The 18988-nt window shown below is 44.9% G+C and overlaps 1 protein-coding gene across 1 annotated transcript in view; it reads right to left on the bottom strand.

The window, feature by feature from the left end:
* LOC133350838 (sodium/hydrogen exchanger 3-like) overlaps positions 1–18988 on the bottom strand; it is a 142196-nt gene that overhangs the window by 79630 nt on the left and 43578 nt on the right. The window contains 1 exon segment of the mRNA XM_061565611.1: positions 6827–6905. Within this exon segment, the coding sequence (XP_061421595.1) occupies positions 6827–6905 (79 nt within the window).

Below are 18988 nucleotides of genomic sequence, written 5' to 3'. Positions count from 1 at the left end.
GCCGGGGTGAGTGGGCCAGATCTGGTGACGGCCCAGACTATTGTTAAAGGGGATGGGGACCCGTTTATCGCGGTTCTCAATGTCGGGACACGGACGGCAGTGGTTTCGCAAGGTACCGTGTTCGCACATGCGGTTCCGGTACCTGCGGAAACGCCGATCATTGGCCAGGTGGCCACCGATTCTCAAACGCGATTAGCCTCAGACGCTGACGAGGGTTGGCTGGATGCGTTGTGTGCTGAGTCACCTGACCTGTCCGACGCACAACGTGCTAGATTACGCGCCTTATTGCGAGAATTTTCCGACGTCTTCAGTAAACACAAATACGATATCGGATGTACCAAATTGCTACGCCACCATATTGACACCGGTGACAACGCTCCTATCCGCCAAAATCCTTTTCGGTTAAGTCCCGCCGAAAAGGATCATGTCAAATCGGCTGTAGATGACATGTTGAAATCGGACATCATTTCTCCCTCGACCAGCCCTTGGGGTGCACCCATAGTGTTGGTTAAAAAGCACGACGGGTCCCTAAGGTTCTGCGTTGATTTCCGGCGATTAAATAAGATCTCGGTGGCCGATGCTTATCCGCTTCCTCGAATGGACGAATCACTGGATGCCCTCGCGGGATCGCGATTCTTTTCCACTTTGGATTTGCTCTCAGGATTTTGGCAACTTCCCTTGGACGACGAATCTAGGCCCAAAACAGCTTTCCGAACGCCGCACGGCCTCTTCCAATTCAATCGCTTACCCATGGGATTACACTCTGCTCCCGCGACGTTCCAGCGCCTGATGGAATTGGTCCTCGCTGGCTTGCAATGGGAGGTGTGTTTGATTTACCTGGATGACGTTATCGTATTCAGTAAGACGTTCGAGGAACACCTTTATAGGCTTCGGGCCGTCTTTCTGAAGATGCGCGCTGCTAATTTGAAATTCAAGCCACAAAAGTGCCATTTGCTGCGCGAATCTGTTAAATATTTAGGTCACATCGTCGGCCGGTCAGGTATCTCAACCGATCCCGCCAAAACGCGTTGTGTCAGCTCCTGGCCTATTCCCACCTCGGTGGGGGAGGTTAGAAGCTTCATCGGCTTTGCTTCATATTACCGCCGGTTTGTTGCGGACTTTGCTTCCATCGCTAAGCCACTACATGCCTTGACGTCAAAAGGGGTCAAATTTCATTGGGGGCCGGTGGAGAACGCCGCTTTTGTCTCTCTTCGGGATGCCCTGGTGGGGGCCCCGCCGTTAAGCTACCCCGATTTTTCTATGCCGTTCGTGCTCGACACGGACGCAAGCAATACCGGGATTGGAGGCGTGCTGTCACAAATTGTGGGTGGCATGGAGCGCGTTGTGGCTTATGGTAGTAGAGTACTGTCCCCGGCCGAGCAGCGGTACTGCGTCACCCGCCGCGAACTGTTGGCTATCGTGTTCTTTATCCAACAGTACCGGCCATATCTGTACGGCCGGCATTTCACCGTCCGTACAGATCATGCAGCGTTGCAGTATGCCCTACGAATTAACCAGCCATCGGGGCAGTTGTCCCGATGGCTCGAGATCATGCAGGATTTCGATTTTGAGACAACTTACCGGAAGGGGATTCGCCACACCAATGCCGATGCCTTATCACGCCTGCCGATCGCCCCGGATTGCACTTGTTTCTTGGGTTCGGGCCGTTGCAAATCGGCAAGTGACGGCCAGGATCGGGTTCTTGCGGCCGCAGTTGATACTCCTTCGGACGCTGGTCCTATTTCGGAGGGTGGGAGTGATTCCCTACTTGGCTTGTCGAGTGCTGAGTGGGGTCGCCTCCAAATGGAAGATGCGACCCTCCTGGCGCTACGACGTCGCGCGGAAGGATCAGGTCAAGGGAAGTCGGGCGTTGACTCATGGGGGTGGTGCCAGGGCTTACTCATGCATTGGGACGGGACGATCCACCGTCACAGGCTGGTGGTGCCTTCCACGTTGAGGGGTAGGGCTGTATGGGCTGCTCATGAACGGCTCCTGCACCTGGGTACCCTCAAAACACTTGCCATGCTCCAGCTTAACTACTTTTGGCCGGGCATGGCAAGAGACGTGGACGATCTGCTGCGGTCCTGTACCCAGTGTGCACAACGGAAGCCGCCGGCGAAGGGAGCCAGTCCACCGCTCCAGTCCATTTCGGTCACCCGGGTTAACGAGCTGGTCGCCCTTGATATTTTGGGACCGTTTCCTTCCACGCCGAGGGGTAATAAGTACCTGCTGGTTGGCGTGGAATATTTCACGCGATGGCCTATGGCTTGGCCCCTCGCCAACCAGTCCGCAGCGGCCGTTGCGGAGGCTTTTGTTCAGGGCTACGTCCTCGACAAGGGCGCTCCGGAACGGTTGTTGACCGATCAGGGAAAGAATTTCACTAGTACCCTTTTACACGAGGTATGTGGCCTTCTGGGTACAAAGAAAGTTCGTACCTCGCCTTACCATCCACAAACGGATGGGATGGTGGAACGCTTGATAGGACTCTTACGTCCATGCTATCCCACCAGGTATCTGAGTCCCAAAACGATTGGGATCTACGGATCGGGGGAGTCCTGGCGGCATACAGGATGGCTCCTCACGCGGCGACCGGGTTCTCGCCATTTTTTTTGATGTATGGTCGCGAGGTTGACCCGCCTGTCGCGACTCAGCTGACGATTGCCGCGCCTCATGCTAAGTCGAAAATCGCCGACCATGTTAAATTTAACATCCTTCGCTTGGCGGAGGCACGGCAGGCGGCCATGCAAAACTCTGACTCTCGCCAGAAACAAAACGAGAGATTGCGGTCGCGCCGGACTCACACGCACGAATGGCACCCGGGCGACCGAGCATGGTTGCACTGCCCCCAGGTGCCATTGGCCACCTCGGCTAAGTTGTTGCGACCATGGAGGGGCCCCGTTGAAATTGTGCAGGTTGTGCGGCCTCAATGTGTGCGCATTAAGTGGGGGAAGCGTCGGTGGTTTGTGCACCCTTCACGGTTAAAGCCATTTTTTGCTCCGCACGCTTCCTCCCACGTAAATGGCCGAACATGTGGGGAGTCCTCTGACTCCGGGGGGGCGGGATCGATGCCAGCCTCTGATCCACTAATGACTGTCCCGTCTTCAGGAGCCCCAGGACTGAAGCCCTCTTGGCTGCCAGCCTCCCCCGTGGGGGGCGGCGCTGGCACGTCCGGGAAACCGGACGACCAGGCACCTGCTGATGCGACACCTGCCACCAACTCTACCAAGCCGGCCCCTTGTGACGGGCCCGCTGCACGGACTCGCGCCAAAACGCGCCGGTTGTTATGATTAGCTTTCCGCGCGTGTTCCGTTGCTGCGGAACCCGCTCATTGTATATATGTTTTTTTTAATGGTTGTATGTGTGTGTAATAACGATGACCACGCTATCTGCTTGTTGCTTGCTGTCCATGTAAGTGTGGGCGTGTGTTGGGAATGGACGGAGAGTCTGCTGTGGTTGCTGAGTTTCAAAGGGAGTGTGTGCGCTGCTGCGTGGAGTTGTTATCTTGATGGTAAAGTTAATTATTAACGTGGGAGCGTCGGGTATCCTGTGCTGTACCATCTCGTGGGTCACCGTGCGCGATGGGCTTAATTGAAAAAAAATGAAAAAAAAATTTTTTTTTTGGGCTGTATTGTGCTGCGAGGTGCTGTGTGCGATGCGGTCGTTGCATGAGAGGGAATAACTGTGTTGTGGTTGAAAAGTTACGACGGGATTGATGGTGTGTTGGTCGCCTGCAGATTTGCTTGCTATTGTGCTTCAATGTACGCGTGTGATCGCGATATGCTGATTGCATGTGCTGTTATACCGTTCTGTATATGTGTTGCGGTTCCGGGTGGGGCTTTTTTTTTATAGGGAACCATCGGTTGATGTTACGCTTGTTCTTGTTATTGTTACTGTTACGAGGCACACGTGTATTGACGGTGTTAATCTTTATTCTTGGGGGTTGAGGGATTGTTGCAGCCGGGACGGCTGCGAGCTGTACAGGGGGGGGTGATGTAGGGGTTATTACGGGAGAAACGGCGGACAACAAACACAGGGCTGTCGGCACTCACATACACGGGGGGTCACACCGACGTCCGCATCAGTTATTGCCCACGCCCCCAGCCCTCGGAGGCGATCCCTATAAAAGGTGGAACCCAAAGAGCTCGAGGGGAGTTCGACACGAAGCTGACCAGTGAAGATCCAAGACTCGGAGATTAGGCCCTGGGACTCCCCGGTCTCGCCGTCCTTATAAGGGCCGAGCCGGGTAAGCCAGTGGCGCGGCCCAAGAGCTTCCAGACCGCTGCCCTTATCAGGGCAAGGCTGGTTAGCTGGTGCCGAGATCTGTGCTTGCCAGGGCCAGATCAGTCAGCCTCCCGTTGCCCAGTAGAGGAGGACTGGGGGACAGGACAGAGGGCTTAGTACTAGGGTGGGTTTCCCATAGTACGGGTGAAGGGGCCGATACCCCTTCAACTATTGTATCTGTCCCGGAGTTAATAAACAGTGTGTCCCAACTTCGACATCGTCTCCTCCTCTACTTACTACATATTCGTAGCAAGCTGCAGGGGACTCATAATTAGCCGCCGGGAGTTTCGCTTGTGCAGGCGCATGGAGTGTCCAGTCGCCAGCGCGTGCGTCGCACCTGGTGAGGAATTCGCTTTCGACAGGCGTAGAGATAGAACTCTACATCGGTTAAATTTCGATTTAAAGCTTTCGTGACTTGCAGGGATTCATCTTCTTGGTTCTTTCGGTAAAGTCACGTAGAAGGGAAGTAATAAAATAATAAAAATAAAACATAATAAAATAATTCTCACGACGTTTCGGCCACAACGCAAGCAGCCGTCCTCAGGTGAAGACCAGGTCTGTCGGGGAGACAGCGTCCGTGTTGGGATTGACCTCGGCGCAGGGAGTCCCCAGTGCTGATCAACTTCCCAATTATACGGGCAAGTGTGCTGCTTACAATAATAATGCCCTGCAACTGTGCCCCCCACATTCCACCAACTCCCCACACCCCCCCCCCCCCCCAAAGTAAAAAAAAAAACGATCTTCTGGGAGACGTCCAATATAGTAGGGCACTTTATTGCATTACCATTTGTAATGTAATCAAATGAAAGCAAGTAAATTGATTTGTGACAAATAGAAATGTTGTCATCAATATTTAGTTACGTTTCGATGGGGAGTTTTATATGACCGAATCTTATCTGACCTGCAGCGTGACTTTCACATCTTCTTTTTTTTTTATATAAACCACCATAAATGTGTATTAAAGCGAGGTCAAGGTGCAGCCGTGTTATTGTTTGCACAAACCACTGCTTATCAGAAGCACTTCCATGACAGGAGACCTCGAGAGAGCCCCTTTTGACATGGGCCTACTTGTTTAACTTCTGTTTTTTATTCCAAGACTTTTTCGGGGTGGTGGGGGGGGGGTCCTGCGTTGCGTTTTTATTTTAATGTTTCAGCCATTGAATGATGAGTGTTTCATGCAAGTGGGAGTAAACCGAAGCGTACGCAAAACTTGCTGCACTGCCTTCTCCTGGCGACCCAGGGTTACGGCATCTCAACTCCTACGGCTAGCCGGCGAACAGAGATGGTCGCTGCGTCGCGCGCTTCATGCAGCCGTCTGGAACGCTCTCGATTCCGATATTAGAAAGCCACTGGCGCAATGCACCTTTAAGTTTAAAATGAAAACTCATTTCTTTTAGAACTGATTTTTGTGTTTAGTATATTGTCCTCCCCCCGGGCCATGATGGACATCAGCAGAAAGCGACATCTGAAATTGTCCTTGGCAATACCTACTCCCCCCCCCCTTCACTAACCCATATTGACCGACATGGTGAAGTATCGTAAAAAAAAACATGGACCATCAGAATATGTAGATGGTTTAATTTAGCAGTGGATTGGCAAAGATTGTCAATACAATTTTTTACGTAAATTTATTTTTATCTGCTTCACTACCCCACATGCGATGACTAATAAACTAAATTGAAGTACAGTAGAGCCTTGGTAGCCCCAGGTCATAACTGAAAATGTGCAATTTCATTGAGAGACTGTGTGTTGTCTTGCTCTGGCCTGGGACTATTGTTGTTGTTGGTTTTCTATCTTGCCCAAGCTTGCATTTATTGTTGAAAAATTGGCAGAAATTTATATACGTTTGCAATTTGTACTTATACACTTTATTTATTATTTGAGTGATTTAATTACCTTTCCAATATTTTGCACTCCCATGTTTTTTTGTATTGTTTGTTGTTGCAACTTTCTCACCCAACTCCAAGGCCGTAGCCATGGAGTCAACATTGGGGGGGGACCAACTCTTCCAGAAGTTCAGGGGGTCCGCCTCCAGAAAAAAAAAATCTCAATTTGATAACGAATTTCCTGCCTAAAATATACAAAAATTGACTAACACATGGGATGGACTTTTCATCTATTTTTTACAATAATGTCTAATAGTGTGTTGTATTACATTGCCCTGTTTTAATTTTTTTACCTTTTCTTGTTTCATTGTATGTAATGGCAAAGATTAGGGATTAATAAAGTACAACCATAACCACAATCATATCAACAGAAATATATTTTTCACAATATATTGGGGGGGGGGGGGGACATATTGAGCATATGTGAATATATATTATAATTACGGCCTTGACCCACTCACACTGGACATCTGTGAACAAAAAAAGCTTCCTAGTTCATCGAATTTATTCGGGATAAATAAATAGTCTGATTCTGAATGTTAATGAGAGTTAGAAAAATAATGCCTCATGAATACATTAGTATTTAAGTTGTACTTTGTAGGCAAAAACATATTTAAAATGCATTGCAATGACACAAGGGAAAGTATAACTTGACTTACCAAATCCTTTCATGTAATCCACAGTCTGTATATTTTCGGCACCAACTTCCACAAAAGTGTCAAACACTTTGTATAAAACCTTGCCACAAAACAGTGCAAACATACATAAACAAAAATACAATGTTAATGTTTGCAGCCAGGGTAAAATTATTTTGATGGCTCTCTTAAGTTAACGTTTATTTTACATACGTGATGTGGAAACTGGCAGTGCAATGGGTTTGCGCACAAAAATAAATCCCATAATCCATGAGATAAGCCACTACTCACAGGATTGATCAGAGCTCATATCGTGCTTTCCGATTATGAAGTGTCTAGTAAATTGGGTTGAGCTTAAACAAATAAATATATGTTTAACACATAGGCTTTCACGACCAATATCATCCATAACAGAGTTTTTTGGGTTAGATCGTGTAAATATATGTGTCGTTAAAACCCGCCACCACCCGACACAGCCAACTAGTAAGGGTTGTCACGTAAACAGAACGTGGCCAATTCGAGAGCCAAGCCACAACATTTACAATCTGAGTACGATGTTTCGCCAGTAATTACAACTAGCTTCATCAGGCGACAGCCAGATCTGTGAAGTCCACCTGTTTAGTTCCTTATATAGAGGCGTCGATGTGGTGACCATATTTCTGCGCTCTTGCGCAAAGTGGGGGGGATTAATGAATCAACGTACATTATGCATGCGCATTATGCAAGCTTTTTTATATTGTCCTTCCTGTGTATTAAAATAGCCGTACCAACGGTAATCCCTATTGAAGTATGGTGGCCTGTATAGGCATGCATTTAAACAATGTATTATTTGATGAGTCGCTTCCATGCAGCACTAAGTAGCTATCCGAACCGTTAAATAATTTTTTATTTCTTTCAATTTCGATCAATTATCTAATTAGTCTTGGCCAGTAGTAGCTAGTTTTGCACAGAACTTCAACAATATCAAAATCAATTGAGTGTCCTTGTTAGCACGCATGTTCTGCTACTGCTGACAGTTGTATTTGGGAGTATTTAATATTGCTCTGATGTTATTTTAGTCTCGTGCTGATCACTGGTCCTGTTTGCCCAACATAACATTTGCCACCAGTGCAGTTAATCCTGAACACACCTTCTGTTGATAGCTTCGGTAATACATATTTTGTACCAGATATTAATGTCTGTATTTTATCTACCGTGCCAAATCTAACTCGGATGTTTTGTTTTTCCAAACATCTGGCTAGTTTATCAGTTACTACCGCAATGTACAGTATTTTGATCGTTTTAATTACTTGGGCAGTTTCAATGCTCGTGTTATTTGATTTGGTAATTACTGGCGAAACATCGTACTCAGATTGTTACTGTTGTGGCTTGCTGTACTAGTGACCAATTGGCATGTTCCGTTTACGTGACAACCCTTACTAGTTGGCTGTGTTGGGTGGTGGCGGGTTTTAATGAAACATTTATATATTTACGCGATCTAACCCAAAAACCTATATTATGGAAAAAAATCTACGTATGCAGAATGTAAAATATCACATTGAATATACACTTTAACTTACTTTCGATCAAAACCTTAACAACTGTCATTCAGCCACAATATACTCATATATAAATATATCAAGTGCATGGCATTAGGAACATAATATTTGGAAACTTGCAGAGAGGATGTGAATCACAGTGCAGAGACGGCAAGGATGACTACAGTGTGGCCAGAAATGTAAAATTTTCAAGTTTTAAAATGACTCTCGAAGATTATGCGCATAATAAAATGTTACGTGTCCAGTTTTAATTTTGGTACAGCCGTCTGGTGACGGAAACCGAGGTTCCTTTGGTCTGTTGAGCCTCAGTGAAGTTGACCGGATCAAATTTTTATCCAAAGAACAACGTGGCTGAAGGGACATTATCGCCGTCGCTTTCGTGACACTATGCTCAACCATCCACCTCCTGCTTATCTCCACCCATCAACAAGACGTCGTGCAGGAGTTTACATTCAACATTGGGAAATCGGTGTATTTTAAATCGGTTCGACACATATCTCCCTCTGTGGTGTCCACGGGTTCTTGATAGATAGATAAATACATTTCTAAGAATTTCAGTAAATCAAGACAATCGCTACAATTGGAATAACTAGCACAGGTGTAAAGGTGTTTTGAATTTTAAATTTCGTATGGTTACACACCACACCGCATTCACATGTTCCAATGGTGTACCCTAAACATGTATGCTTGTTATATATTGAATGCATCACATTCTAAAAAAAAATCATATATATAATGTAGCATAATGGAAAAAGACCACAATACTATCCACTTCTTTTTGAAGGCAAAGACATCAAAATAACGATTTCACCCCATGTGAAAGTCATGCTCTGGCACAGTGCGACTCAGCACCGGCCTGCAGGTACGCATTTGCCTGCCGGTGAAGGTGGGGGGGAACGACTTCTGTGTGTAATGCCAATTGAGTAATTTGTGGATAATTATTTTTTCTAATTTTCCAAAATTGTAACTATGCGCAATGACGTGCTCCTGACATCTCGATATCTTTGTTTAACGTCCACCATGAAGCAGACAGCACAAATTTTATGCGTCAATACAACCGCAGCATTAACCAGGGCCACCGTTCGAATTCGAACCGCGAAACCTCTGTAACAGGCGGGCAAAACACGCCACCACTGGGCATTGTCACTCCCCCGTGGTGACAATGGCCCATACTTTACTTTATTTATTTTATTATACAGGTGTAGTGATGTTAAATGGATCACTACGACGCATAGCGCCAAGTGCCGTAGAAATGGGCTCAGAGGCTAACATACCGTGCAGTACCACTCAGAGGGCCACTAGGGGCAAGGTAATGGGTGCTTGCAGAAGAGAGCCAGATTAGGGGATAGCAGCCTCAGTCGGTCACTGGGGGAGTGTGGTAGGGGCGGCTGGTGGTAGCGGCCATCTGAGGATGAGTCACCCCGGCACCGGGTTAAGCACGTGATGGGCCGGGGTGAGGAATGTGGGCCAAAGGTGAACGAGGGGACACGGGAAGCGAGAGTAGCTGAGAAACGTCTAGAGCGTTCCCGTGGTTAAGGGCAGAGCCAGAGAGGGAACAGGTGTAAGGTGGCCTGGAACCTTCGGGAATATTCCAGAGGTAGGTGCGGCCGAGGGTGGAGCCAGGCCGTGCCGAGAAGAATAAAAGGGAAGCTCCGATCGAATATGGGGCTGTCTACAGGTAAAGTGGAACCCATGTGCTACGTCCAGAGGTGGGACAAAGTCATTGTTATGCAAGTCCAAGTCGAGTCTGAAGTCATCAAATTCATGACTCGAGTCTGACTCGAGTCCAAGTCACATGACTCGAGTCCACACCTCAGAGGTGGGACAAAGTCATTGTTATGCAAGTCCAAGTCGAGTCTGAAGTCATCAAATTCATGACTCGAGTCTGACTCGAGTCCAAGTCACATGACTCGAGTCCACACCTCAGAGGTGGGACAAAGTCATTGTTATGCAAGTCCAAGTCGAGTCTGAAGTCATCAAATTCATGACTCGAGTCTGACTCGAGTCCAAGTCACATGACTCGAGTCCACACCTCAGAGGTGGGACAAAGTCATTGTTATGCAAGTCCAAGTCGAGTCTGAAGTCATCAAATTCATGACTCGAGTCTGACTCGAGTCCAAGTCACATGACTCGAGTCCACACCTCAGAGGTGGGACAAAGTCATTGTTATGCAAGTCCAAGTCGAGTCTGAAGTCATCAAATTCATGACTCGAGTCTGACTCGAGTCCAAGTCACATGACTCGAGTCCACACCTCTGGCTACGTCTCCGTCGTCGTCATCGTGGCTGCTCTGACCCGATTATAGTAATCCCGTATTCGAGGTGTGTTGTAGTCTCGTGTGTAACAAGAGTGAGAGATAGGTGCACTTAGTCCCGTATGTAACGGTGTTGCATAAGTGTAGAATAAACGTTGCCTCCTAAATAGTGTCTCTGAAATGACTCACTGCACAGGCAAGGCCCACTGAGCTGCATAGCTCTTTTTCAGAAGCGAACCTGGCCACCAATGATAGCTCAACTAAGTGGCTCATGAGGTGGAAATTTTGAGTAACCAAATACTCTAAACCAGTGGTTTAGAGTATTTGGTTCTTAACCTGGGGGTGCAAGACGCACCCCCTAGTGGTGCGAGACGTCCTTTCTGGGGATGCGAGGCATGGCCAGATTTTTTAGAAGGTAAATCATCGAAACACAACTTAAGCACGGGCACGTAAGTACAACGACTTTAGTAGTAGGTTTTTACCCTTTCAACTGGTACAAAACTGACACCTTTATACAAGCCATCATGTTTGCAATAACCACAACACAAGCAGTCAAAATGCAAACAAAAAGAAACAACTCTGATGATGATAATGATATGCACTGTCCTTGAAGTTGATTGGTCCACACATTTTGACTGCTTGTGTTGTGGTTATTGCAAACATGATGCCTTGTATAAAGGTGTCAGTTTTTGTACCAGTTGAAAGGGTAAAAACCTATTACTATATTTTGTCACTGGTAAAGGAGGTCTCATAGTACAACGACTTTGTTTCATCAAACCTACCCTATGTATTGATTAACATTCTACATGTTTGTAACGACTGAGAACCAAAGAGGTTCAAGCCTGCAGTAAAGGGAAAGAACCACTGATCTAAACGCATGTTGATTCTAAATGTGGAGGAAAACAACGGAGAACACGGAGAAAAATCCACGCGACCACGGGAAGAACATGCAAAATCTAAATATACAAGCGTCAGGATCGAAACCCACGACCTCCTGTATACCAGGCGAGGTAGCTAATATCTTGCCATCATGGTGCCTATAGCTGCACCAATGTCTTCAAAAGTAAATTCGAATTTACCGCATGTGAGACAAGTTCAATAGCAATATTGTGAAGAAGAAGAAGAGAAAGTCTCCAATCGTAGACTGCTGAAAAATAAATATAAAGGTGTGTTTGAGGACTAAAAATACAGTGTAAGGAGACTATAAGCTCGCATGAACAAGTACCCTAAAATATATACAACTTGACATTGGGGCTAACAAATAAAAATAATAATTGCATATTTGCATGTTTTTCAAACGCCATGTATCTCAGCGCACCTTACTGAATGCAGAGAACAACAAGAGCGCAAATGCGAAACAACAAAATAATTCAGGAGAGAGAAACTCACTGGCAGGTTCACTTTTTAAATCACCTTTCCAAAAACACAACACACTGTGCCTCGTTAAACACAGGCGAGGTCAGTGCACAGGCTAATTAATAACCACAACGTCTTGATCTCCCACACAATCAGTGTAAACGCTACAAGGGACAAAAAAAACCTCCCAAGAAGCACTTATTCTCTTGCAACTGAAAGGTCAACTGACCTTACCTCGATTATTTGTGTTCGCTTACATTTACACTCCCAGATTATGCAAAACTGAAACATTGATTCAGCCTAGAATGTGCCTGAAACTTAACCCACATCGAAGTGCTAAATAGGGGCACCCAGGTATAGAGTGTGCAGGTCAGGCCTAGTAATCAGAGCAATAAATAGGCATTGTTGGCAACATCGCAATGTAACCAAACTTCAAAAATGTCACCACTCGGAGGCAAAGCGCATTGGGCTTCAAGATAGGCTTTTTTGTGCCACCTTTTGCATGTCGTGTCTTTTCAGCACAGTAAACACGGTTAAGCTTACACTCTGATCATGTATTATACAAGACCCAGGGAAGTTAACAGAGGTTGCCCAGGAAAAAAAACTACCCATACCCTTTTCAGTGAGACCCCACCTGCTTTTTATAACCGGTTTAGTTTATGTTGACGGTGTATACGTGCGTAAAAACGCGATGTAACGGCTCCACGCATTGCCTAAAAAAAAGAGGTTGTCCAGTGAAAAGATAACCCCCCACTCCCTGCCACAGAAATGTGGAATGTCCGACACTTCGATCAGGGCTGTAAAACAGGAGCTGAGAACCGCCTCTGTACATGTGAGCAGGAATTCACTTTGACACAGATAATTTATTATGGTCCTAGCGAGACACAGATTTAAAAAATTAACCCGTAAAAACAAAGTTTTTCACTATAAATCCTTTATATGCGTGGCGGCTAGAGTCCTCTCGTCCTCTGGCTTGAGATGGATGCCACCTATGGGTCAGATGATTGCCTACCACCATTAAGCAATTGGTAATTAAATATAATTTATTTTTTCCTTTAAAGTGTAAAATTTTGGAAAAATAAATTCACGAAAATAAATTGTCACGCACAACGGGTCTGTGTGGAAAATGTCAGCTCGATTGGATCACGGGAAGTGGGTTAAAAAACGACCGAAAGATTTGCACGGTCGTAAGCGCGCAAGCAAGTGAACTTAATATAAAGGATTTAAAAAGGGCAGTAAATTGGGCCTAATCCGAAGTCGAGTTTATCTCAGCACTTTTGCAGAATTTCAGCATTGAGAAAATTCCACGAAAATACTTCTAAAAGTACGCAGCGGTGTCTTGCTAATTAAAACTTTCAGACGGGGGTTATAAACCCCACTCAAATGGAAAATCTAAAAATTCCCGTCGTGCGACTACGGTCACCCAGAATAAACCAATGGAACATATAACGACTCAACGTACAATTCCCAAACACTCAACTAAAACATTTTTTTTTATTTTACCAGGTAATGCCCACTGAGCGATATAACTCTTTTCTAGATGTGACCTAGCCACAAATGATAGCTTAACGAAGTGGCTTATCACGTGGGGACATGTTTCGCTGCCAAATACTCTAAATGCATGTTGATTCTAAGTGTGGAGGAGGGAAAGCGAAGGACCCGGAGAAAAATCCACATGACCGCAGGGAGAGAGACATGCAAACTCGAAATATACAGCAGGGGTCAGGGTCGGGATCGAACCCACGACATGCTGTATACCAGGCGAGGTAGTTAACATCCAAATTTCCACATGATGAGCCACTTCATTGGACGATCATTTGTGGCCAGGTCGCTTCTGAAAAAAGAGCTGTATAGCTCAGTGGACCTTACCTAGAAATATAAAAAGTCTAGTTTAGTTTACAAATGTTGGTAAGACCACACGAGGCCAGACAAATGTAAACTGGCAGTGCTTTCAGTCAGAACAATGAATGTCAAGCTTTGCTTTTCTTTAAAATGCATAAATATAGCCAAGATGTAATTAGGCTAATCTCATACGTGGTGGGATTAACGAGGGATGCGTTCACAGGGAAAAAACTTAATAGCGGCTATACGTGTTAAACAACAAAATTAAAATTCGTAAAAAAATTATGCTAGTTTTTAAATCACCGTATGTAGAACGTAACAATGTGATAATTATCTTTCAGAATTGTATATTGTGGGCGTTTATGTTTTCCGTGACGTAAAGGGAATTCATTCAAATTTTTGCCACGCACAAGCAGGTTTCGGTGCACTCACACTTTCAAATGCAGATAACGACGTAACCAGGGAATGGATGCGTTGCCCTGAACCGGGGGGGGAGGCGGGGAATGTAACGCGGTGCTACGTGTTCTGCTAAATAAATTAAAAGGGCAGGATTAGAGGTCTGCACTGGCTCCCCAAGGTCCATCTAAGCTGGGTTATTTTTAGCAGTGGAGTTCACTATATTATGGCAGTCAAATGCACACTGCGTCGTCGTCGTCAGTGCGTCCACTCCAACAAATTGAATACACGGGCTGTGTAGTGAGGGCCATGTTATTCTACTCGCCAAACTTCCAACCAAAGCTCCTGACGTGACCTACATAAATATCTTGCAGGCAACGCGTTACGTGGGATGTCTTCATCACAGCCACCAGCATTAATACACAAATAGATGAGGCGTTACGTACAAGTCCATTGCAGATGAGATCAATATTATGATGTGGATTGGGCAAAGCAAGGACGATTTGGACGGTAAATTTTCTCGGCAAGTAACCACATTGTAAAGGTACAAAGAAAATGCGCCATTACATAATGTACTCAACAGATACTTGAACATATGGGCAGTGAAATTTAAAACAATAATTTGGACATATGAGCAAATTACCTTGATATCCCTGTTAATAAGTGGTTATTGTCAGAAATAATTCAATGTTTGCTTTTGGCAATATAAGCCAGCTCTTTTTTGTGTATAAAATCTGCTATTACCTTCATATAGTTATTAGCACTCAAAAACACGGTGAATGTCGTATTAGATTTTGTGGTTCTATTCCAGCAATATAAACTGTCAATATAGAACGATATTACAAAATCCTCACGTGTTCGTCCATATAGGCATCTTCCCATCAATACACCCACCCACATGTTCAACCCTCAACTCTGCTTCTGGCCAAAACGAGGCGACTGGTTTCTTTAAATTATGCCAAATGCACTGTCAACTATAAGACACGATCAAAGGCACCCCCAAATTGCTCAGACAATTATGTTCAGTATCAGTATATCATTTCAGAAATGTACACAATAAAAACCGATACATCATTATCTAGCTACAGTAACCTTTATTGATGTAAAAATAAATAAGGCAGACCTATCCGTCCATATCAAAGTAAATATATTTTTTACACATCCCATCAGTTGCACAGCCTTCTGGGAATGCGCAATTTCAGCGCCATTGGTTCAACACAGGCACACTCTCGATGGGCTTTGACGTTCAGTGTCTCATCAGCAAAGTCAAGCCTGCGTAAACAAATACTGGTGAACTGCCACAGGAATGGGAGTAGTGTCACGAACATCATGCACGGAAGGTTGCGAAAAAGAGGCTGACATGGCAAGATGACCGGCGAAGAGAAGGCATGCCGGCACAGATGTCCCCAAGACGGGCAAAGAGGGCACATGGCTGAAGATGAGTAGCAGGATGAAAGAAGGAGCGCTGGGCAGGGAGTACAGGAGGGAGAGAAGGAATGACGAGGTCAAGATGTTGGCGATGAGAATGTGATGAGATGGGAGAGAGTGGGGGGGGGAGAGAAAACTAAGGTGTAAGCTAAAGTCGGCTGCACGGAGCGGCGTCTGTTTTCGCAGGGGACGGGGAGAGGGGATGGATTCAGAGTGGAGGTGGCCACACAGAGGTCACGTGGTTTACGGAAGACTTCAGCTGATTTAGACATATACCAAGATGATGTACACTTGCTTTTGTTCAGCTCGTAATAATCTTCAGCAAATCTGAAATGGTTAACATATTCTTCATTTATGTTTATACCTTTATTTGTCCAATGGAATTTTCAGAAAACATCTTCTGCTGTCGCTACGAAATACTATGTATACGCTATTAGTAGTAAATAAATAAACCGTATTTACTGGGTTAGCTGCTGCAGTTTCAATTAAATGTTTTAAAAAGAACATTCCTATTCGAACAAACTAAACCCAGCGTGCCCCCACCATGACATCCTGTGAGTCTAGCAGAACTCCCACACGGGAGATCATTACCCAGCGCTTCAATGAAGCAGGAACACCGCAGCATTGTGGGAAATTAGACGTAGATATTATTTCCCAAAGCAATTAGTGTCTTTGTTTATATGTTTACTCATTTATTACGGTACTTTCCATGGAAGAAACCTACAGATGTGTACATCTGTTTTGGAGGTATGTCTCGACCATCTTCAAAGACGAAATATCCTATCGCGAAAATTTACAAATAATAATAGTAAAAATTGCCAGACTATTTATGGCTTTGCTGCATCATTACGCACATTGGAAGTGGAATTGGGAGGCTGTGTTTAATTAAAAGTAAATAAAATGCTTCATTAGTCAACCAATAACCTGTTAAATGTGTGTATCAATGAAAGAGGCATCATTTGTATTTCTGTCTCAACGAATCTAAACATTTCATAATCATTATCGGATCTATCTTGTATTTCCAACGAGTGCTCAGGAGCCGGATTGCAGCTCACATCTCCATCTTTACCATTATCAGCAGCAGCACCGCTAGAATTATCAGCTTAATGGAGTAATCCAAGCTCAAATACCGGAAAAAATAAACGTGAAGCTTATGATTTGTTATATTTAAAATAAGTCGACTGCAGGTAACATTTTAAAAAAAACTAATTTTTCGAAGTAAATTACAAACAAGTATAACCCGTAAAAACAAAGTTTTTCACTATAAATCCTTTATATGCGTGGCGGCTAGAGTCCTCTCGTCTTCTGGCTTGAGATGGCTGCCACCTATGGGTCAGATGATTGTCTGCCAGTATTAAGCAATTGGTAATTAAATATTTAATTTGTTTTCCCTAAACAGTGTAAAATTTTGGAAACAAATTTTCACGAACATTAATTGTCTCGCACAACGAGTCTGTGTGCAAAATGTCAGCTCGATTGGATCACGGGAAGTGGGTTAAAAAACGACCGAAAGATTTGCACGGTCGTAAGCAAGCAAGCAAGCACGCAAGCAAGCAAGCAAGCGAACTTAATATAAAGGATTTAAAAATAGCTTCGTTTATGGCAGCAGGATCTCAGTTAAGTCTAATTTATGTTTGTTAATCGTCACATATTCTTCATTTTAAAGTAAACTGACAAGAAACCTTATAAAGGGCTGAAACAAAATGTGTTGTTTTGAAAATTGTAAATGTTGTGGGTTTACTCTCCAACACACCGGTGTGCTGAAGTCGTAACTAATTGGCACAAGTGCAGCGCCGCAATGTCTTGCTTACGCCACTGCCGGCAGAGGGGCATTCACTTCGAGGACCTCTGGAGGGCCCTTTGGAGGATATTTGGCCCACTCTTCCACAAAGGCCAGCCAGTTTGGAAGAGTTGAGAGTATACAAAAATACATTTATGGTAGGATCAAACATTTACAAAAAAAATGTTCCCACGTTCACCACGCAACCACGGTGAAAATACGACATCCGTTTTTTTGTTTGTTTGTTTGCAACGATAGAACACCCACCTTGTTACGTTCATACAAAGCACTTATTGCATTCTTCAAAGTGTTCTCTATGCTCAAAACGCTCTTTCTTTTTCTCCCCCCTGCTTGTTCGCCCCCCGTGCTGCTACGTGAAGGCACGTGACGCCCGCAATCTGGGCGGACATCAAAATGTTCAGTCACAAGGGGGCTATGGGAACATTGTATGCCGCATAGAGGTCACGGTGATCCCTGAACCATGAGCCGTGTAGTTTTAATACGGCAGGACTTTGCTGTTAAGTAAAAAGGCAGCCCCCCCGTGTTCATCTCAAATTATTAGCAAGGACATTGCGAGGCAAGGTCAATAGAGACAGACAAAACGAAATGCCAACCATAGAAAGTGCATATATATCCAGCATAAACACGAAATAAAGTTGAATTAACAACAACAACAACAACAAAAAAACAGGCATTAAAATATACACAAAAATATCAACGAGGGCACACGGGAATACAAAACAAGACAGTGACTGATGCTAGCAATGCGGCCACTTTCCTTTTGCATTTGTCTGGACTAGAGTCTTAGTATGTTCCCATGACAACGAGGGCCTTCATTACTGGATGCCTCTGCCAGACCCATTATTTCGCTCATCTGCTTGGCAGGGGACTAGGCAGCGGAGCGATATTATCAACTAAATTTCAATCGAGTGTAGGGCACTGCGTCAGAGGGAAAAATGACTCACATCCGTTCCGTTGATGCCATTCCTGCGTTATGAACTGACTCCCCCGAAAAGAAGCTTCGTCTTCTTTAAAATAAGACGTCTTGTTAAAACCAATTAAACTTTGGTTGCATTTGACAATGTGGCATGTAGCTGAAGCCAGCAATATCGTTGGATAACTATGGCAACGGCTTAGGAAGGCATTTATCCAGCAATAGATTGATGTTGGCTGCTGCTGATGATGAAGACCAGTTCACACTGGTAAGCCTGTTGCACTGACTCAGCTTCGCCATTAAAAGGTGGAATTCCACAACTGGATTAGTACTATATACGAGAATTGCATCCAGCATCTATCTTACGTATTTACGTATTTGTGATCTTCTTTCCTTTCCTATACTTTGCACTCCAATCGGTTTTTGTTTTATTTGTTATCAATATCTGACCCAACCCCTACTGGACATCTGTGAAAAAAAGCTTCATAGCTCATCGGATTCCTCCAGAATAAATATAAATTCTGATTCTCGAGGTCAACTAAATAATGAAATAATTCAGCGCAGCATCGGGCGCCCCCTAGAGCACGTGACAGCCGTTCCTGTCACCCTCGCCCCCTGTGTTTGCCACGTGCTCAGCAGTGTAGAGGATGTCTCCCTAA

This window comes from Lethenteron reissneri, chromosome 35 (genome assembly GCF_015708825.2).
Source record: "Lethenteron reissneri isolate LAM-NWPU_2019-01 chromosome 35, ASM1570882v1, whole genome shotgun sequence".
Lineage (NCBI taxonomy): Eukaryota > Metazoa > Chordata > Hyperoartia > Petromyzontiformes > Petromyzontidae > Lethenteron > Lethenteron reissneri.
This window is presented reverse-complemented; position numbering and strand designations above follow the sequence as displayed.